At 39.5% G+C, this 23,196-nt stretch overlaps 1 protein-coding gene across 1 annotated transcript; it reads left to right on the plus strand.

Annotated features, from left to right (window-relative positions):
* The first annotated feature begins 6,783 nt into the window (after positions 1 to 6,783).
* On the plus strand, positions 6,784 to 23,120 carry LOC146699750 (vasodilator-stimulated phosphoprotein-like). Its single transcript, XM_085469595.1, has 13 exons — positions 6,784 to 6,957; positions 13,186 to 13,357; positions 14,150 to 14,330; positions 15,401 to 15,449; positions 19,629 to 19,956; positions 20,351 to 20,454; positions 20,555 to 20,603; positions 20,723 to 20,765; positions 20,921 to 20,960; positions 21,094 to 21,165; positions 22,293 to 22,359; positions 22,692 to 22,749; positions 22,895 to 23,120. Exons 1-13 carry the CDS (start codon positions 6,953 to 6,955, stop codon positions 22,939 to 22,941), a joined length of 1,215 nt encoding a protein of 404 aa, XP_085325721.1. The 5' UTR covers positions 6,784 to 6,952; the 3' UTR covers positions 22,942 to 23,120.
* Positions 23,121 to 23,196: the final 76 nt, after the last annotated feature.

A 23,196-nucleotide genomic window follows, 5' to 3' on the forward strand; every position in this document is an offset into this window, starting at 1 on the left:
AGCAAGAATCCTGACATTCCTTCACTGTCCAAATGTGTTTAACTTGTTTTTTGGCAGCAATAAACATGACAGTTTACTTCTTTTAATTTAAGACATGTTTTATTTTAATTAAGTTTAAAACTTTTTTATTTAATGTAAAATTATATTTTGTTTTAATTTACTTTCAAATTCTTCAGTTGCTGAATGGGCTGCATAGTTTTCATAAATTGCATAGTTCAGAATAGCTATAATTGTACCAGATGGTTGCATTCAGTTAAGTTGGGACTAAACTGTAATACAAACCGTTCAGTTTGTCAACAATAAAACTGACTGAAATGAGAGAAAGACTGAGTGTGAGACTTTGATATTAGATAAAATGAATATTGATAAAGTTTACCTTTATGTACAGAATCTGAATATCGCAAAATATTTTTAAAAATTGCAATAATATCGTATCGTGCGTTAAGTATTGTGATAATATCGTATCGTGGGATGTATGGTGATTCCCACCTCTACCATTTATATACATATACAACACAATAACCCAAATTGCACACTAATAGTGCATTTTAAAGGTGAATACATGTAAAACAAAACAAAATAAAGACATTCAAATGGAAGATTTATACTGAACTGTATCAGAGCTCTTTGGAATGAATGAAACAGATTAAAGTGTTTCCGTTGTGAAGTTTGAATTGTCCAGTCTGAATTGTCCTTTAAAGTCGTTGAAAACCCAAACAGGTGTACTGTAGGGGAATTGTCAGTGTGCAAACCCTATTATCCGGGTAGGAAAAGTAGTGCATAGGGCTTATCTGAAATCCAGGGTTGCTTGAATCAGTTTCTCAGGCAAATCCCACAATCCGATCGCATGGCTGGCCACACCATTTCAAGATCATCCAGGATCTCAGTTGGGCTGTTCTCACCGTCAGTGGTTCTCCAGAATCCTTCTAGTAGTTCAAAAAACCAATCTGCACAAACAGTGCAGAACAATCAATTTCTTTTCCCATTTTGTCTTCTTAACATGAGCTCATTAACTTCTTTTCCAAATGTATTAATCACAAATGGCATTCCCTTTAGCTTTACCAAGTTACAAGAGTTACAGTAACTTGTTTGTACCAGTATCAACAATTTTATCAAAATTATATCACAACAAAGAACATCAGCAGCTTAAAAAGTAATGTAAACAGTCATAGCAATGAAAGTGACATCCATCCTTAAGGCTTACAAGCAAATGTAACTTAATTCAGTGCAAATACTATTAAACTTGAAATATGCTCATATCTATTCAGACATAACCATTCTAATATAAACAGAGCTAGTGCTTCTACTTGAATACCTCCCCGATCGGAATATGGCTTCGGTGGGGTGGGGGTGTGTTAGGTTTTGTATTGTTGATTGTCATTTATGCTTAGAAATATTTAACCATATATGCCTAGAGGTGTATAATCAATTGTGTAGTGATAGGATGTGTGATCTTTAGCAGGCTACAAAGGCTTGGTGTGTATTCCACACCTACATCCTGGGAGCATGGGAAGAGGTCGTACCTTGTTTTATTGTTTTATGGTAGGATAAACGTAGCTATATCTGTTTTAGTCTAAATGCCTTTTGTTTAGATGAACTGCTGGACTTCCAGACCAGCAGGTTTAGGGAAGTCTTTATGGGGTCACACTCTGACACCCCCCCCCCCCCCCCACCCCACCCCACACACACACACACACACAGTATTCTTTGTTCACATGTATACCTATGTAGGATGTTATATGTTAATGACCCTGTGCATATTCATGTAACCACAATAAAAGGAGTGCTATGGGGAACCTGGCTGAGAGTCTGATGGAGGTCAAGTGGTGGGACGACACTTGGCTCCAGGCAGGTCTCCCTCATGCATGAGTAACACAAAGAACTTTGCCTACTTGGTGTTCAATGCTTTTGCTGTGTTTTTAAATTGTCTCGTTCCAGCGGTGGGCCTGTGCTAGACAGACCCAACAGGGTGGCTAACAGCTATTAGCAGCTAGCATCGCATCTAGCATTGGCGTCGTTTAGCTCAAAGCACACAACACTTATAACCAGTGTTGGGAAGTAACGGAATACATGTACCGCTGTTATGTATTTAAAATACAAAATATGAGTAACTGTATTCCGTTACAGTTACTGTTTAAAAAGGTGGTATTCAGAATACAGTTACTTTGTTGAAATCAATGGATTACACTGCGGTACTTTCCTGTTTCATTTTGTCGCGGGTCAGGACTGTTTGGGTTTTGTTTGACAGCTACGTTCTGTTGTTCCAGGCGGCAGCGTTACGGTTGCCATGGTTACAGGGCGACGCTCTCTCTCTCTGCGACTGTGCGTTTCCTGGGTGAGAGAGCGCCTTTTCGTTGTTGATGTTGTTGTGCTAAGCTAACAGGCAGAATGCTACAAGCATAGCTCTAAAGAATGTAGCATCATGGGCAGTGTAGTCCGTGTTGCAGGGAGAATGGACTGCCATACACGTTATGGGTCTGAGCGCGAGGAGAGAGAAAAAGGGGAGTGGAAAGGTCCGAGTTGTCATCGAGGAAAAACGGGAGCTGGAAGCATGTAAATATAATAATAACCACTTCAGCCAAGAAGAGTGTCTGACGAGCCTAGTTGTAAGTAAGCTATTAAGACTCGACTGTACACCGTGTTCGTGTTTTCCTCCAAAAACAATAAGTTCCGTTGGAGCAGCCTTTCAACGCCTCTCTCTGTCTCTCGCAAGAAAAGTTGACCCACACAACAAAGTAAAGCTATTTTTCGGCTACAAGCCGACAGGGACCCCGCCGTATTAATCAGAGGTCCCTTTACTACAGTTCGGAGTCGCGGACCTTCAGTAATAGTAATAAATCACACAGCAATAGTACATTCACGTTGTTGTAAAAAGCATGATAATATATTAAGTAATCCAAAGTATTCAGAATACGTTACTGTCATTGAGTAACGTAACGGAATACGTTACAGAATACATTTTGGAGCATGTATTCTGTATTCTGTAATAGAATACATTTTAAAAGTAACCTTCCCAACACTGCTTATAACACACTGTAAAAAAACAACAGGAGAAGTGAAACAACACGCCAGATTCTCATAGCTCCCGATTGGTTTTTGTTCAAAGGTTTCTGAGCTGAATCGGCTAGTGAAATACATTATCTAACTTAACAGGTAGCTAACAAAAGCACGTGACTCACCGGGATTTTCAGACACAAATAACTTGACAGACGTTATTCCCTTTGTGGTAAGAGTTCGGGGCCTAATAAAAGAGTACCTTATTAGCATTTATACGTAAAACAATCTGGTCTCATTAACCGGGTTGCAGTATTGCATACCAAGATACTTTTTCCATGTGCTCCGACACATACTTGACCGCCATCAAAGGGAAGATCTCACAGGAAGAGACAGGTAATACTTCCGGCGCACTAGACGCAAGGTCGTCAGAACACAAAACTGCATCACAGTACCCCCTTGTGACAATAACAGGCTATAGCCTTAGATTACAAAAAGGGATTTTGCAGCCCTGTATTTTACATGGGTTACACTAACATGTAACTCCTCATGTTTTTAAATCAGATATTGGGTCTGTACACGTGACATTATGTTTTTCGTGTTGTTAAATGTGCTGCAAAACAAACTGAGGTAGACTAACTGCTATTTAAAGGCTAAATGAGAATACTCTGCAGGTTAGAGAAGGATAAACAAGTTGGTTTGCTGTACTATGATGGATTTAAAATAAAGAACAGTGTATGTGCCTCACTGGCTGTGGTTTCATGGTCAGAGTAAGGTTACATTAAGTGTAGCAGAAATTCATATGAATTTTAGCTGATGATACTTAGATCCACTGACTGAATTCCACCTTCATATCTTGTTGAATTCAGTTGTGTACATTCACAAAGAGCAGCAGGTCAGCTGATCACAGCATGTACCCTAAAGAAAATCTACTGGAGCTCTCAACAGAAATTATTGTGAGTTATGATTTTTTTCCCCACACTGAGCCATTATAACCAACTTTGGGGGTTCCCCCACCTGCCAACCCCACTTTAACCCTGTTTAGAGCCCACTTTTTCTGTTTAGAGGCAAAGTCACCCTCTACAATGTAGGCAATAGAATATATATATATATATATATATATATATATATATATATATATATATATATATTGTTCACTCAGGACAAATTGCCTTGGGAAACAAAATCAAAGTAAAATTGCTCCCAGCAACACAACTTTTTTTTTTTTCTCATAATGTTCTATGGCTCCGTTCCTCTTCACCATCTACACTTCTCCCACATCTCTACCCAGTGCTTTCTGCAGAAGTTCTCTGATGACGCTGCAATAGTCGGCCTCATCACTGATGGGGATGACAAGGAGTACAGAGGACTGACCCAAGACTTTGTGGACTGGTGCCAGCTGAACTACCTCTAGATCAACACCAGTAAAACCAAGGAGCTGGTGGTAGACTTTCGCAGGCACAAACATCCTCCACTGCAACCACTGAACATCCAAGGTATGGACATTGAGGCTGTGGACAGTTACAGGTACCTTGGTGTTCATCTGAACAACAAACTGCACTGGATTCATAATTTAGAAGCCTACTACAGGAAAGGGCAAAGCAGACTGTACCTGCTGCGGAGACTCAGGTCGTTTGGAGTAGAGGGCCCACTCCTGAAAACCTTCTATGACTCTGTGGTGGCCTCAGCTATCTTTTACGGTGTGGTCTGCTGTGGTGGCAACATCTCTGCCGGGGACAGGAAGAGCCTGAACAGGCTGTTCCGCAGGGTCAGCTCGATTCTAGGATGCCCTCTGGACCCAGTGGAGGTGGTGAGTGACAGGAGAATGGTGGCTAAGCTGTCATCCCTGATGGACAACATCTCCCACCCCATGCAGGAGACTCTGACAGCACTGAGCAGCTCATTCAGTGGCAGGCTGCGGCACCCACGGTGTGGGACGGAGAGATTTCGCAGGTCTTTCCTCCCCACTGCTGTCAGACTCCACAACAAAGACTCCAACTGATCAAACACACACATCCACACATGTGCAATAACTCTAAGTGCAGTACTCTTTTTCTGACAAAGTTGTATTTTTACTCAGTTGTAAAAGCATTTGTACTCTATTTTTTATCCTACTGTATATTTTATTCTACTGTATATAGTATTTTATTCTATTCTGTACAGTTGGGTACAGTATTTTATTCTTATTGTATTCTAATTTTTGCTATATAACTTTGCACTGTCCACTTCCTGCTGTGACAAAACAAATTTCCCACGTGTGGGACTAAAGGTTTTCTTATCTTATAGTCTGATGTTGTAGTCTTCACACTTCTTTTCTAGTCTGCTTAAGGCCTCAGTCACACTTGAGTTAAAATAGGACAGCAACCTCCATGCAAGGACAACTGGTGGTTGGGGGGGGGGGGGATTGCATTTGCTGTCTGGGACCGATTGCATGTTTTCTGCACACTACATTAAAAACCCAAAGGAATGCAAGCATTTGCCCACATGGGACAGTAATGTTATCTATCTTAGTAAGAAAAGACTTTCTCTTTCCAACCAAACAATACCTAATTGTACTGTGATTAACATTAACATTTAGCATGCTGACTGAAGTCTCAGATGTAGTTCTTGGGCTTTTTGCAATTTCTCTGTCCTGGAACAATCTTTCTGAACACCTGAGATCAGCTAAAACCGAATAAATACACCTAAACATAGTTATACATCTGAGTAAATTATTTTCTGCTAACCTCTTCATAGGTCTTCTCTCTGTTAGTATCATATTTTCACTCTTAATATGTTCATTTTACCAGAGTTCACAGGGATACTCTGTAACCCTGAGTGTTTGCATTTTTGAGTGTTTGCACTCTTTAATAGTGCTAAAAAGCTGAATCCATGGGTAACGAAAAAGACAAGTTATAATTTTTGACCCAGCACAGGGTTTAAAATGCTATTATTTGTAATAGCTTATCAATAAAGCAAGTCTAAAACCTCTTTTAACATTTTTTTTATTTTAATTTCTAGTGGATTTCAGAGACATTATAAGAATGAGGAACTGCAAAGTGATCATGAAAAGTAAGAGGAAATGAACAACATTCAAATACGACTAGAGATGGCTATTAAAGGAACAAAGCTTGTCACTGACGAGGTGTTGGTTTCATACATATGTATGTGCATACAAATGCATAACTATTTAAAGTCAACACACATGCGAACATGCTAAAACACTGAAGCTGTGCGAATACATATTTAAAAGCAAACTTCAATATTTCAGTAGATGAGGGTTGAAAGTTTGGCAAAGTGCTGTATAAAGCACCAAAACACAAACAGCAACAACACTAATGATAATAGTTAATAGAAGGTAAGAATACACCACTCTTATTCTGCAACAAGAGGATAGTAAAGCAAGATCTGAAGCAGTCACAATTGTTGTAATGAAGACTGAGGGATTACTCATTAGATTTTAATTTGTAGGTTGAAGCCTAAACTTGTTGCTGTTACTTTACTATGACTTTTATTTTTACTACCTACCTATAATACAATGAATACAAACATAACAGTATTGCACAAACGTAATTACAGAAATTTTTGTTAAACCACACATGTGCTCTTTATCTGAAATAGTAATAATAATTATGTCAAGAGGACTCGCTCTAATTAAAAACAACAGCTTGATAGAAAAGAAAAAGCAGACAGAAATCAGAGCTATACCGCAGGGAGACAGAAAATGGGGGAGGTGTGAAAATATGAATTTGAAAGAGCGAGTTGAGACGAGAACAGGAAGAAAGAAAAAAACTGTCTAGGAAATGACAATACAAAGGCAGAAGTGCAAATGCTTGCTGCTAAAAAAGTCACAGAGCGAGAGAGCAACTCAAATGTGCAATCAGGGATGACAGTAGGTTCTACAGACACGATTCATTTTGAAGTGAAGAAATATTGTTAAAAAACAAGTGAAACGCTGGATATTGACCAAAGCTGAAATATGGGGTGAGTCATTTTCTTACATTAGTTATATTAATAAAATTTTTTAAACTGAGGAAAGAAACATATGTTCATTCTAATTTTGAATGACTCGTGTAAGAATGTGTAAAACAACACCGACTCTCATAGTGCTCTCTATATTTTACCGAAAAGATATTTAGTTCTGACTACATTTCCTGTTGTCTGCAAGTGTCTGAAGCTTATAACAGGTGCTTCAATTATTATAGTTATTGCGCATAGACTAAACATGTATCTGCATTTCCTTTTTTATGATAATGTTATTTAATCCAAGAAAGCATTCTGGGGAACCAAAACCTTTTGAGAACTTGGTGCATATGACAGGTGAAATACAGTCCATATTAGGCATTGTACTGATCACAGGAAGTGGTCAAAACATGAAAACCTTTGTGACAGGAAGTAAAGCTTTCCCACAGGCTACAGACATTGCAAGTAGCAGACTGAAAACAAGTCAGTGTCATAATGACTTGTAGAGAGATGTAGTCTTTTTATTATTTCATTAATTTTTGTATACAAACATTCAAACCACACAGGATAAATACATAAAGGTATAAATGTATAATTGTTTTAATGAAATAATCATCAAAAATACAAACACATATTTGCCCCATTACTTTACAGTGTACAAATTTAGGGTTCTGAACCTCTGTAAAGCTATGAAGCATTACTTACTTTTCAAATGTGCTAAACAGATTGACTAACTAGAGGAATTAATTTGATTTTATATACAAAATTTGAACAGTTTAGAAATAGAAAAGAAAGTCCACCCTGTATGTATTTTATAGAATTTGAAAAGTTCTATGTGTCAGGACATAATAAATAAAAAGTATATAAAAGAATATGATTATTTTTTAAAAAAAGGTCTTTGCTAGGTTCTAAAATAATTTTAATATAATCTGGATGTGGAGTTATATAGGTCATATCACACAATTATAACATATTTATTTAACAAAAACCCAAATTTAGTGTGTTTGTGCTTATATAGTATGTTTGGGATTTGCCAAATATTGCATGGTTCAGTTCCCAAATAGCCAAACTCTAGTGTGGTCTGTCTGGAAAACATTGTTCCAGAAAGCTTGTGGTTTATTCCGATAAAACTTTGCAAATATTAAATGTTCTTTAGCAAGAAGAAACTGTCTCCTGGCAGCTCTTCCAAACAAGCAACAATGGTCTTTTTATGGATAGAAACAGTGAAGAGTGACAGGAAAGCAGCGGGAGAGACAGAGAAAGAAATGAGGCAAAGGGCCGCAGGTTGTGTTAAAACCCGCACCGGCCGCTCCCAGCCATACGGCATGTGGTCACCTGCTCATCCCAGTGAGCTAAACCAGCACCCAGTCGGTCTATGCTTCAAGCTTGGGTCCTCTACCAGGAGTCCTGGGAGCTTGAGGGTCCTCAAAAGTATCTTTGCTGTTCCTAGGACTGTGGTCTTGTGGACAGAGATCTCAGATGTCATTCCTGGGATCTGCTGGAGCCACTTGCCCAGTTTGGGGGTCAGTACCCCGAGGCACCATTGCTGCCTTCACCTTCACATCACCTCATGCTCCTCTCCTAGCCCTTGGTATTTCTTGAGCTTCTCGTGTTCCTTATTCCCAATGTTGCCATCTTCTTCTGTTTGTCCACTAAGTCAGGGCTGACTTGGCATAGATGTTTCTGTACACTGTTCCAGCCACTTGATTATAGCGTTCCATGTATCCCCTGCCTGCTAGCATCTTACACCTTTCTGTTACGTGCTGGATCCCAGCCTCTATTGATCGTGTGACTTAGACTTCTCTGCATTTAATCATACTTGTTATTAATATCTGGCTCTCTTCTACAGCATGTCATTTGTCCTGTCTTCTTTCTCTCACCCGAAATGGTCACAGTATATGGCCACCCCTCCCTTAGCCTGGCTCTGAAGGAGGTTTCTTTTTGTTGAAAGGGAGTCTTTCCTTCTCACGGTCACCAAAGTGCTTGCTCATTGGGGGTCACATGATTGTTAGGTTTTTATCTGTATGCACTATTGTAGGGTCTAACTTACAATATAAAGCACCTTGAGGTGACTGCTGTTGTGATTTGATGCTGTATAAATAAAATTGAATTCAAGTCAATTGAACTGAATTGTGCTTAAAGTTTGTTCCCATACTGACATAATTAGTGCCTCTGTGGTGTCTTTTAGTCATTGTCCTGTCATTGGTAAGATTTTTCAATAACAGGTGCCTATCCTTCCATTGTGGTCCCTCCTCTAGCACTTCTTGTGTCTCGGGTTTCTGGTGCACTAAGCACGCGATCATTATAGCCAGCTTCTTGATGTACTTATGGATCTTTGTTGTTTCATTCAGAATAATGGTTCTGATACTTACTACTACTCGGCGTCCTTTCTTCCACTTAGCGTACAATCTGAGGATGCTGGACTGGTGATACCCTCTAAGCATGATAAGGAGCATTATTGTCTTGACTCAGTGGATTTTATCTCATCCTTTATTTAGTGGAGCTTATTATCTCAACAGGGCACTGATGTTGCATATACCTACAAACATTTGTGAAAGAATGGGTTGGTCTAAGGGGCTCAGTGAATTCCAACATGGTACTGTTCAGAGCACTATGTTGGAGTACCAAGCAGAGTTGAGATTCTGAGGCCACAAAAGTGGAAGCCTTCTGTCACCTGGCTACTTCTAGAAATTCTGTACATAAAAATTATTAACAGAATTGGTGAAAAGGGGTAGCCCTGGCGAAGACACGCACCAGGAATGAGTCTGTCAATGTCTGTTGGCAATGCATACATTGCTCCTGCAACAGTTGTACAGAGACTGAATGGCAACGCCTGAAGCACCCCCCAGTAGGACACTCCAAAGGACACAGTCGAATGCCTTCTCCAAGTTCCCCATACACATGTAGATGAATTGGACACACTCAAATATTCTTCCAAGGATAAAGAGCTAGTCCAGTGTTCCATGAACAGGATCTGCATTGTTTGTCAGTTAGGTTTGACTAATGGACAAACTCTTTTTCAGCAACCTGGCATACATCTTCTCAGGGAGGCTCGTATTCATAAAAAAGCATTTTGTAAATTATTTATCATAACCTTGGTTTTACTTGGCCTATTAACACAATTTAAAAACTAACCTATAGTTTATACACACTCTTAAAACAAACAAAAAAAGAAATAGACTCCACATGGCTGCATATTACTGCTATGTCATCTTAAATCAGTCATGTGATTTGGACACGCTCATCAACTCCAGGGGATTAATGACCTCAGTGACCTTGTTTTCAGTGATGGGAAAGTTGTCTCCCTCGTCCCTAGAGTCTACTTTCTCTACAGAAGTCGAGAAGGAGGTATTCTTTCCGCTACCCGATTATATCCTCTGTTTTTGCTTCAGCTACCGCCCGAGACATGTTCTGCTTGGCATGCTAGTACCCATCAGCTGCCTCAAAAGTTCCAAAGGTTAACTAAACCTGATAGGACTCCTCATCTCTGGTGTCCACTAGGGATGGGTACCGGTATCCGGTGCCATTATGACATAAACGGTAGTAACCAGACCGAAAAGCAGCGCACATTTCGGTGCTTTATTTCGGTGCTTTTTTTCCCCTGAGATGTCATACACTTTGGATTCCAGCCAATCATTTTACCTTTGCAAGCGCAGTAGGTACGTACGTACGTATGTTCTTTTAGAGCAGAGCTACAGATTAAAAACGCCCAAGGCGAAGCGGTCAAAAGTCTGGCTGTACTTCACAGCAAAAGATGCAAACTCAACAGCCTGCAACAAGTGCTTTAAGGTGATACTAAGGTGATGCAAAGGAGGTAACACCTCGAATCTGATGAAAAACCTGGCGACGCATAGCATTTTTTTAAAAGCCGTATTTGATAGCTTGCTGCGAGACCTCACATCGAGCACATCTACTGCGGGTGTGGTGCCTGTTATCGGTCCCGGAGTTAGCAACACCCCCCAAAAACCCGAAGAGGAGAGTCCTGGCCCCTAGCCCTGCCAGTGTAGCAGAAATGATGACGGATGATGATGGCAGCAGCAGCCATTCTTCTCTGGGTCAGTAGCTTAATGTTGTTCGTGTGTAATTTACGTTGAGTAGGCTAACCACGTTATTAAATTAATGCACGTAAGGTGAACTAGCAAACACCGTCGTAGTTACATGCGGCTGTCTTCTTGTTTGATGGCAGATACTCCCTTCACCCTGGCCAAAAAAGCTAAAATGACCAAAGAAAAAGTTGGAAACAGCTAAACATGAGAGGTTTTTGGACAAAGTTGGTGTTTTTTTTCCCCCATTGATTAAGCACTGCTTCCAGCCAAGAGTGATACCATAAATCCCCTATAGCTGCAGAAAAGGCTAACATTGTTGTCTTTTTTACAAAAAAAACAGCTAAACATGAGAGGTTTTAGGACAAAGTTTGTGTTCTTCATTCTTTAAGCACCAGTTTGAGCACCGTTTAAGCACGGGCACCGTTTCAAAAGTACCGGTTTGGTACTGGTATCGGATAAAGCCTAAACGATACCCATCCCTAGTGTCTACCATCTGGTTCATCTGGTTACTGCCATAACAGGGGCCAACCACCTTGCAGCATCTACTTGCAGCTGCCTCAGCAGTCTAGGTGCAGATTCTTTCTCCAGCCACAGAATGCTGTTGTATTTCTGCCGGAGGTGAGAGTTGAAGATCTCCTGGATCAGGGGCCAGCACACCCTCACTGTACGTTTAGGTGTGGCACATGTGTCAGGCATCCTCTTGCCACCTGATTTAATTAGCCACCAGGTGAATGGTAAATGGCCTGCATTTGTATAGCGCTTTTCTAGTCCTTAAGGACCCCATAGCTTTACACTACATTCAGTCATTCATCCATTCACACACACATTCACACTCTGGTGATAGCAAGCTACATTGTAGCCACAGCTGCCCTGGGGCGCACTGACAGAGGCAAGGCTGCCGGACACAGGCGCCACCGGGCCCTCTGACCACCAGTAGGCAAACATGGGGTTAGTATCTTGCCCAAGGATATTTGGCATGCAGCCAGGAGGCAGCCTGGGATCGAACCACCAACCTTCTGATTAGTGGCTGACCTGCTCTGTCACCTGAGCTACAGCCACCCATAAGGTGGTTGACAGCTCAGCTTCTCTCTTCATCCAAGTGTCCAGCTCAAAGGTCGTAGATCAGATGATATGATTACAATATTGATCGCTGATCTGTGACCTAGGATGTCCTGGTGCCACTTACACTTATGGATACCCTTAACATGGTGTTGGTCATGGACAAACTGTGGTTTGCACAAAACTCCAATGATGAAACACTACTCAGGTTCAGATCAGGCAGATAGTTCCTTGAAGTACTCAATGACCATAAGAAGGCTGGGTACTCTGAACTGTTGCTTGGCGTGTAACTCCCTCCACCATGGGTTACACGAGTCCAGTCATAAAATTTCCTCATTAATAAATGTAACTCTTAGTGGAATTACAAACAAATTGGAAGCGATTGGGAACAACAGCAATTTAGCCATGAAGTGGTAGGCTGCATAAAGTCATAGTGAGGGATCTCAAACTTTCTGCGATTTCATCGCTACACACCTCCGAACTTCATGTGACCTTCAGATTAGCTCAAGAATAGTGTGTTTCATTTAATGGGTTCATTTAATGCTTCATTTACTGGGTTTCCTTGGTAGAGCAACTGCATCCAAGCCTTACATCACCAAGCGTAATGCAGAGCATTGGATGCATCACCAACACTCTATAGATGTCGAAACGCGTTCTGTGGAGTGACAAATCATGCTTTTCCATCAGCAATCCAATGGATGAGTCTGGGTTTGGCAGTTGCCAGGACAGTAATACTTGTCTGACTGCATTGTGCCAAGTGTAAAGTTTGGTGCAGGGGTATTATGATGTGGCCTTGCTTTTCTGGAGCTCAGCCTGGGCTTCTAGCTCCAGTGAAAGGAACTCTTAAAACTTCAGCATTCCAAGATATCCATAAAGACATTGATGAGCAAGTTTGGTGTGGAAGAACATGACTGGCCTGCACCTGAGCCCTACCTCAACCCAACTGAACACAAATGCACTTCTGAAAGAATTATCAAAATTTCCTGTAAACTCACTCCTAAATCTTATGGAAAGCCTTCCCGGAAGAGTTCGTGTTATAGAAGAATGTTCATGTTTCTTTTATCTGTACACTTACACCATTTTAGTATTTTGTTCTTGCACTGCATCTGGTCATCTTTTTTTTCCTAATCATTCCCTCAAACAGTGAGTCCAGTATCTGTCAGGTGAGGGCAACAGTCATGCTGTATGATGACAACAGCAAGCGCTGGGTGCCAGCAGGATCTGACAGTACATCTATAAGCCGTGTCCAGATCTATCACAACCCTTCAGCAAACACCTTCAGAGTAGTGGGACGCAAACTGCAGGCTGACCAGCAGGTACAAGAAAAGCATACACACGAAACCAGACAATTGCCTTCTCATGTTCTGATTGGACAGACACTAACACACACACACACACACACACACACACACACACACACACACACACACACACACACACACATATATATCACCCTGGGATTTTGCAAGTTCAGGGTGATCAATTTATTCACAAATACACTGTTCAAAAATCATACAATGTGATTACCGCATTTTTCTTTTCAGATTCTGTCTCTCACAGTGGAATGTGTATGTGTGTGTGTGTGTGTATGTATATATATATATATATATATATATATATATGTATATATATATATATATATATATATGTATATATATATATATATATATATATATGTGTATATATATATATATATATATGTATATATATATATATATATATATATATATATGTATATATATATATATATATGTATATATATATATATATATATATGTATATATATATATGTATATATATATATATATATATATATATATATATATATATATATATATATATATATATATATATGTATATGTATGTATGTATGTATATACACTTTGAGACACACAGTGTATTCTGTTCACCTTGCACAGACTTAATAATTAACAGATGAATACCCACAACATGTGTTGGTTTATTCCATGCATACTACAATCTACTGTGGACCAAGCATCAGCAATATGATCTCACATATAATTATATATTTAAACAAATTTACTTCTGGCCTGACTAACTTTATATTTAATTTACATTTATTATCCTTCGCTTCCTGTTTTCATCAGGTGGTGATCAATTGTCCCATTATCAAAGGAATGAAGTATAATCAAGCCACACCAAATTTCCATCAGTGGCGTGATCACAAGCAGGTGTGGGGGCTAAATTTTGGCAGTAAAGAAGATGCTACTCTGTTTGCCAACACCATGACGCATGCTTTAGATACTGTCAGTGCCCCGGCAGTTGCAGGTAACCACACCAGTGCAAGAAGACATGTTAGATCCAGATCGTGCAGTATTCCTGTCTGTCAGATTTGGTGAAGACTGAGGACCCTTAATGCAGACTCTTAGACAGGCAGGTTCCAGTGAATATAATCCTTTATTGAAGGTAAACCAAAAGCCATAAGAACACACGGAAATGCCTGGAAAACCCTGGGAGCTAGGAAACAAAGATGTAACACAAGGAACAGGATGCACAGTAAACAAGAAACAGGTTGATGCGAAAAAAAAGCTATGGGGAGATGAAGGCCAAAAACACACAAGGTAATTAGGGAAGATGGGAAACATTAGGGAACATAGCTATTACTGATAAGAAAAACGGGAATAGCAAAACAGTAACTGATACAAAAGGCACATGGGAAAAGGCTAAAACAAGGAGCATAGCAATGTCTTTATATTCTGACAATAATCTGTAAGTGTGGTATGGTGGTGGGGTGGGGATAATATGTGAGTGACACAGAGTGGAAAAAAGATATAAGAGATATAAGTATGTAAAAAAAAGTGTGTTGCTAATCTCTCTAAGATTAGAAATCACAAAATCAAAACAAATAGTACAACATGAATTGCATAAAGAAATGTATTAGGCACACTGAAAACTAATAAGCCTAAAAACCAGTGTACTGTCCTATAAATAAATGTTAGTTAATACAATTATTTTTGATTATTAGGCATTTATTCCAACTACTTTTTGGAGTTGGACTATAACTCTGTTTAGATACTTATACAGAAAAACATTTCTATGCCTGAATTAAAACAATTCTTCAAAAAAGTGAGATAAAATTTCTTCAAACCATTGTAAAAGATTCCCTGCCAGTTATCAAAAGGGCTCAATAGCATTTTTTAATTGTTATTAGCCACCAAGTGGCATTTGAGACTCAATGTGGTAACTCAGTTCACACTGGCAGTAAATACAAATAACTGAATTTGCATGAATGTGTTATCATCTCGTTGGCTTTGAGAGCCCTAATATAAGCATACATGCATATTTTATATTATCTATGTAATATATTAATTTTAAATAATTTTAATGCTTTTTCTTAGGCCCAGCTCAGAACGGCCCCACTGCACAGCAGCTGGAACAACAGAGAAGGTACCGTTCATTCTTAATTATACTAAGGCTAATATCTATTTTATGTCATTGGTTTTTAGGTTTTGTTTCTGCTTTTAATTAACATTTTCAGCAGTTATTACAGACTAATAAAGACTACAATGCAAATGCAGAGATATGTTGTTTACAGCAGATAGTCCACATATCTATTTTCTCCTTGATACAAGTCATGAGTTCATCAGTCTGCAGGCACTAGTATACTCTGCACTGGTTGCTTGCTCTGCACAGTCACTTCTATTTATGCTCACCATTAAGACGTAAATAGCAGCTGCATTATTTTCCTGAACAACAGTTTTCTCTGCTTAGACAATAGCACCACATCAGCGCTGATACAGAAAGCAAAGTCATTGCCAAGTATTTTTCAATAAAGTCTCATGTTATCAAAATGTTTCCACTCCCTCTGTAGAATTTATGAAACTCTGACCTTCTGATATATCACTAGAATTGCAGAATAAACTAACATGGCTGTACACTTGACTGTCAAAACCTAGCTGTGGCGGCAGCAGTGCAATGCACCAGGTTACAGAAGCTGAGGCTACGTCCACACTAATGCGTTTTTGTTTGAAAACGCATCACCTTCTCTCCGTTTTGGCCTCCCGTCCACACTGAGATGGCATTTTCCCCAAGGAAAAATGCCATCTTTTTGAAAACGCTCTCGAAAACACATACATTTCAAAATGGAGCTGTCCCATCGCAGTGTGGACACTTGAAAACGCAGACTTGACAGATGTTGGTCATATGATGCATGTTGTTGGATTAGTTGAAGGGCTTAAAGCATCAAGGAAGGGTTAATGAGGAATATGAGTGAGGTTTGTAGGCGGCTGCTGGTGGCTGCAAGCACATCATCTCTCAGATCTCCAGCTAAGCACGTTTCCAGGGAGGGAGCAGGGGAAAGAGGGCAGTCTGGCAGCGCGCTAATTATCCCACTGCAAGCGAGCTAGTTGGAACACAAGTGCACAGTCAGCAGGCACTAATTAGGGTTTCTCTTATGTGGATGTGACATTATTTTTGGAGCACACAGCCTAAAAGCAAAGATGTTTACACCTTGCTTATCTCACCCACCTCCTAGACCTCTTCTGGAGGACACCAAAGTGTCTCCCAGCCAGCCAAAAGTAATGATCTCATGGCTGGCTTGTATGTTCTGGGTTTGCCCTGGCGTCTTCTTCTAGTTTGGCATGCCCAAAATACCTCAGCTAGGAAGCACCTTGTAGGTGTCCTTGTTACATTCTTGAACCACCTCAACTGGTTCCTTTCATGATGGGGGAGTAGCAACTCTACCTTGTGCCCTTGATGAATGACTGAGCTCCTCAATCTATCTTGAATGCTTCTGCAGTGGTCCTATGGACAGACTACGCTTTTTCTGCTGATAAAGACCTCCTCCCAAACTACACCAAAGTGATGAGTTAGATGACAAAAATAAAATGTCCTTTTTTCCACTATCTACAATGAAAAGTATAAAATATGAGAAATATGAGAAAATAAACTACAAAGTTGCTTTTATTAAAGTAAAGAAAATCACAAAGTTACATGAGAAATTTAACAAGGTAAATCAAACCTGCAACTCAATGGGGGGAAAAAAACAAAACAAAAAAAAAACATACTGCAAGGGAGGACACAACTTTGAGGGATAACATGACAAAGAACAAATGGAGAAAATACATACCCACCAGGGAAAACAGCTGGATGGAATTAGACTAATGAGACAGGGGCAAACAAAACTAAACACAGCACAAGACACAAGGGACTATCAAAATAAAATAGGAAGTAATACACTGAGACCCAGGACTAAGACATGAACTTAAGGGGAAATAAACAAACATGGAGACATGACTGACTGGGGTGACAGAAAGGGAACACAAAAACAATGATAACTGAAGAAAACATAACCAAATGAGGAAGAGAGACTAGAAACAAAGGAAATATAACATGATGAAAAAAGAAACTAGAATCATGAACCAGAAATATAGATACTACGCTATCTATAAATATAAAACATAAACAGAAGACTGTAGAGCTCAAACACAAAACGCATCTTTACCTAGAATGCACCTAAAGACCTATAGATTAGGAGAGCAAAACTATAATACAAAGATAATAAAAAATTAGTCAAACCCAAAAATCTTTTTTTTTAAAAAACCATAGCACTTGGACTGATGGAAAGGAGAGTTTCTTTGGTCCAGCCCACTTAACATCAAAGTGGTTTGTATGTAGCCCACAACGTAAAAATGAATTTGACCCCCCTGGTCTACATATTGTAGCTGTTTGCTGTAAATAAGGGCAATGTCACAAACAACTGTTCTGTGGCACACTCTCCTTGTGCTGTGGCTGGTCCTTCACTCACCCATAGAGAAAACTGAAACTATAACGCCTGAAACCAGGTGTTAAACAAATGAAAATTGTCTTCTGTAACCACCACTTCACTTTCATGCTTTTATATTTTTTGGGGCTTCTACTAAAATTTGTGGTGAACTCTGCTGTCACTGCCTTACCATGATCCACTTTTCAAACAGTCAGCCAGTTAGTCACACCTATCCATAGTGTTTTTGGAAGACTGCACGAGAGTTGTTTGCGTATGTTGAAAACCCCTCTCCATAGGTTTGGCATAGGCAAAAAGGTACGCAAATGGACACATTCACTGTATCGTAAATTAAACATAAAAGAAAGTTCAGACACACTCCAGGCAAAGCTTATTTGAAAATCACTATAGACCTTCATGTGACTTTCAGATTAGCTCATGAACAGTGCATAGAAAGCTTCATTTAATTGGTTTCTTTGGCCAATCAGCTGCATCCAAGCCTTACATCACCAAGCGTAATGCAGAACATTGGATGCATCACACCACCACTTCACTCTAGGGAAATGGAAACAATATCAAAAGTGACCCACCGTTGACAATTTGGGCTTCTCCATCTAGTAATCTGGTGGGTGAGTCTGGGTTTGGCAGTTGGCAGGAGAATGGTACTTGTCTGACAGCACTGTGCCAAGGATAAATATTTGGTGGTGGATGGATTATGATGTGGCAACCTTTTTTCAGGAGTAGGCCCTGGCTTCTTACTTCCACTGAAAGGAACTCTTAATGCTTCCGACATGTCAGACATTTTGGACTATATCATGCTCTCAGCTTTGTGGGAACAGTTTGGAGATGCCCCCTTTCTGTTGCAACATGATGCACCAGTGCACAAAGCAAGGTCTATAAAGACATTAATGAGCAAGTTTGGTGTGGTAGAACATGACTGGCCTATACAGAGCAACAATCTTAACCCAACAGAACACTTTTGAGATGAGTTAGAGCAGAGACTGTGAGTCAAGCCCCCTCATCAAAGATCAGTGATGAGGGGGTACCCCAGCTGGGTAGCTTGGGGAGCCCCTCTGTAAGAAGGCCAGATACTCTAACCTGCTGCTCGACACGTAAGCACAGCCAACAGTCAGGACCTGTATCGTTTACTCGAGAGTTGGTTCTGTACTACTCCATCAGATCTGCTTAACTCTATGTTTCTTGACTGTAGTTTAAAACCACAAACTCTTGGGACCAATCTGGACTCTTTGCATCTCAGATTTAATCAAAGGGGAATTTTATAGTATATAATTTCCTGGATTCTCTTTCATACTCCCTTACCACTTGAAAAGTGTTCCTCCCATCCATGTCCATAACAAACAACTACAATTGAAAAGAGGTGGTTGCTTTCAACACCAGCTATGAGGAACTGATATTGTAGTTCTCAGGCACTTCAACTGCAACTTACACCTTGCCTCAGTTGACCTTAATAGGTCACATGATAGGGTGGGTCTCACAGAGGTTTCACCCTTGTCCCCTTCTGATGGTAATGGCCTATGCCTTTTTTGACTCACATGATCTGTATTAGGTCAACAACCACCTCCAGAGGGGACACCACTACTTGTTAAATACCTGGAATTCTTTTGTTTGTCTTTTGTTTCTGGAACCCTGGGATGGGAGGTGAAGCATACTCAGAAACTTAAAGAAATCAAGTTCCTTTCTTTTTCTAACCTCTTAAAACTACCACGATTTGCACGACTATGAACCTCCACACACAATATAAAGGATGGATTTTCAGTGAAATATAAACACATGTATTATACCTGTTGAGGTTTTTATACAAACAGCAGCACTTAGCTCTAATTTATCTGTCTATCTTCGTCTAGACTCGAACGTCAGAAGCAGGAACAGCAAGAGAAAGAACGTCTGGAGCGAGAACGCCAGGCCACTGTATCAGCACCTCCTGCCCCTCCTGCCCCTCCTGCCCCACCAGCTACTTCACCTGCCCCACCAGCACCCCCACCACCTCCAGGTCCACCCCCACCTCCTTCTGGGGGATGCCCACCTGCACCTCCACCACCTCCATCTGGAGGTATGGTTCCACCTGCACCTCCACCCCCACCGGTTGCAGGAGGCAGTGGAGGAGGTGGAGGTGGCAGTGGAAATGATCTGGCTGCAGCTCTAGCAGGAGCCAAATTGCGCAAAACAGTAAAGGTATGAGCAAATACATATAAATACAAATACATATATGCATATACATATACGGGGTGGCTGTAGCTCAGGAGGTAGAACAGGTCACCTATTGATTGGAAGTTCAGTGGTTTGAGCCATGGCTCCTCCAGTCTGCATGCCAAGTATCCTTGTGCACGATACTAACCCAAAGTTGCTCTCCCATGCGTCCATTGGAGTGTGTTGTTGTATAGAGCACTTTGAGTACTCCGGGAGAGTAGAAAAGTGCTATATCAGTCCATTTATGTATTTGTGTTCTCTAAAACCCTGATGCACACACACATTTTACTATTTGTATTTAGTTTTATGTTTTTCAAAAGGATCTATTCATTGGACCAAACGGCTTTAAACACAGTGATGTGCATTTTTTTGTGTTAAGGATGAGGGAGGTTCAGCAGCCCCAGCCCCGAAACCACAGTCCTCATCTGGTGGAAGTGGAGGAGGTGATCTAATGGGAGAAATGAGTGCCATCCTTGCAAGAAGGCAAGTCATAATCGAGAGATATACATCTTAGAAATACTTGTGATAGTCTGATATGGAGGATCTCATTGTTTGTATTGTAATGGATTTCTTTTTTTAATAGGCGAAAAGCTGCTGATAAGCCAGCTGTAAAAAAGGAAGAATCTCACAATGTAAGCCCCATGCTCTCAAGAAGACCCATAAGATTTTTTTATGGGTCTGTAGTATTTGTAGATTTAATAAGATTTAAATATTGAATTATAACTGTAATTATCTTTATACGTAACTACAGGAGGATTCTGAGTCCTCTGTATCGAAATCCTCAGGTGTAGCGGGTGAGTAATCACAGCTGTGTAGATAAAGAAAGATAAATGCCTCTCTTTACACTACAGCCAGCATTGTACATAGACTTTTTGTGAAAGAAACAAAAACATTTAATTTGAGGATATTAACATGAAATGCAATAATAAATACAACAATTCCCCACCAGAAATCAATCAATCCAAGGAAAAATCTGCCACCATGCCAAGGTAAGAGACTGGTTCAGACTTTCACTTTACAACTGATCCATACATTATATACTAAACAACAACCTATTTTGAGCCATCCACAGCAATTCAGCAATCAACAACTTTCCTAAAACATCTGTGTTCTTTGCAACAGAGCCAAATCCTTAACCACCAATCAAAAAGACTCAAGCCCAAGTTCAAACTCTGCCACTACTCCAGTGTCCAGGTACTAGTCTCCCCCCTGACTCTGCCTACTACATAGGTTCTCTTCTAAGATGATATGCATTCAATGAAGATCTATTCCAATCTGAAAGAGATACTTATTTGTTTGTTGGTGTGTGCGGCATTTCTATTTTCTACTTTGTCTTACTGTCATAAGATTAACTATCAACTGCTTTTATTGTTTCTGCCTGAAACAAAGTGTGTTGCTTCCCCTGGCCAGCTCATGTTTGAGATGAAGATAATGCTTTGTTTTTAACCACATGTTCCCACAGATAACCAGCAGAGCTGTGAGCATGACTGTACAAATAGCTTACTCTGTTGTAATCGCAAAACTGCAAACATTAAGTGAAAGGCACACCAGAGAGCTACACCCAGCCATAGTTTTATGAACTCATTAATATTTGTCAATGCAAATAATTAGTCTGCTTGTCTATGCACTTATTTAACTTAGATATTAAAACTTACTTTATTATTTTAATATATGTATTATACAGGCATTAAAATTGTTTGTACTTTAATGCAAAGTGACACAAAAGCATATAGGACTTTTATACAACTTTCATATTTGCTGAATATTAACAACAAACATGTCAATTTTTTAAAATCTGTATTATTTTAGGCAAAAGGGATCTTAGCTGACTGCCTGTTACAAGAACAGGCTTGGCCAGCACAGACACCTGATGTCTGACAGAACAATTCATTTCAATTGTATAGCACCATATCACAACAACAGTTGCCTCAAGCATGCCATCTGCATCATCCCCACATAATAATAATAATAATAATATAAAAATGTGATATTTTAATAATTAATTTAAAATATTAATATTTTCAGTGTGGTGGCCTCAAACTTGCTTCCATTTAGTTTTAGAGATTTCCACATAAAATTCCAAATTATTAGTGATTATTTGCTTCTGCTTTGAAAAACACATTGAGTGTGACATGCTGCCACTATCCTGCTCAACTGATTCAGTGAGTGTTCCACTTTCTGTAGCATAGCACTCCAAACTAATTTAAAAGAAAGAAACATTATTGGAACACGTACATGAAGATAAAAGTAAGTGTTTGGCCTAAAATATGACCTCTTTGATTGTGTTTGCTTCAGTGTAATAAAGTATCTTTCTTTTGTAGGATGAAGGTGGTGAAGAAGAACTCAGATGGTACAGGAAATGATAGTGATATGGAAAAATTTAAACAGGTTTGTTCCTCCATCTTTATATAAATACACACCAATATCCTACAACTCCTTACTAAATAGTATAACTTTCTGTGATGACATAAATCTATTTTAGTTCCTTTGAAACAAGAGAAGCTATTCAGTATGTAAAATATGTGTTCTAAGCCTCTGCTTGTTTTTCCCAGGACTTGCATTATAAAGCCATTTCATCTAAAGAACCTTAAATCATAGTTGCAAAGCTTCTAACATTGTTTCCAGATTTGTACTATTGTACACATAAAGTTTTAAGGCTCTTTATTAAAACAAAATGTACTTCTTTTATGCAAAACGTCATACTCTGTCTGCATTTGAAGGAAATCCTTGAAGAAATAAAAAAGGAACTCTACAAAGTAAAGGAAGAAATTATCACAGGTGAGTTCTAACGTATATACTATCCATATGTCAGATGAACCTAGAGGAACTATGTCAGAGGAACCTAGGGCATACATGTAGAAACTACTCATATACAGTATGTTGTGATCTTGTGTTATACCAGAATATTGCTCTGTTTTTCTAGCTCTGATGCAGGAGCTACAAAGGTCACAGCTCAAGGATGAAGACTGAAGAACTGATCAAAAGGGGGAAAAATGGATGCTTATCTTGCAGTGCTCACAGTGCTTTACTTGGCGAAATTATTTTATTTTACATTGTTTAATTTGTTTTCATGCAATGGACTTTAAGGTCTGATCAGTCCTAAGACTATGAACATGAACACATTTTCAAATAAAATATTATTATCATTATTTTTCCCCGATGTCTTGCTTAGTTATGGAAATCAGAATTGAATTCCAATTATTTTCTAGGAGTTGTAAATTTTAG

This window comes from Copadichromis virginalis, linkage group LG10 (genome assembly GCF_057382275.1).
Source record: "Copadichromis virginalis isolate Kocher_CV1m ecotype Utaka linkage group LG10, C_Virginalis_male_GT1.1, whole genome shotgun sequence".
Lineage (NCBI taxonomy): Eukaryota > Metazoa > Chordata > Actinopteri > Cichliformes > Cichlidae > Copadichromis > Copadichromis virginalis.

Coding starts and splice junctions, on each gene's coding strand:
- LOC146699750 (XM_085469595.1), top strand. Junction 21,166..22,292: donor GCCACTACTCCAGTGTCCAG/GTACTAGTCTCC, acceptor TTTCTTTTGTAG/GATGAAGGTGGTGAAGAAGA. Junction 22,360..22,691: donor ATATGGAAAAATTTAAACAG/GTTTGTTCCTCC, acceptor CTGCATTTGAAG/GAAATCCTTGAAGAAATAAA.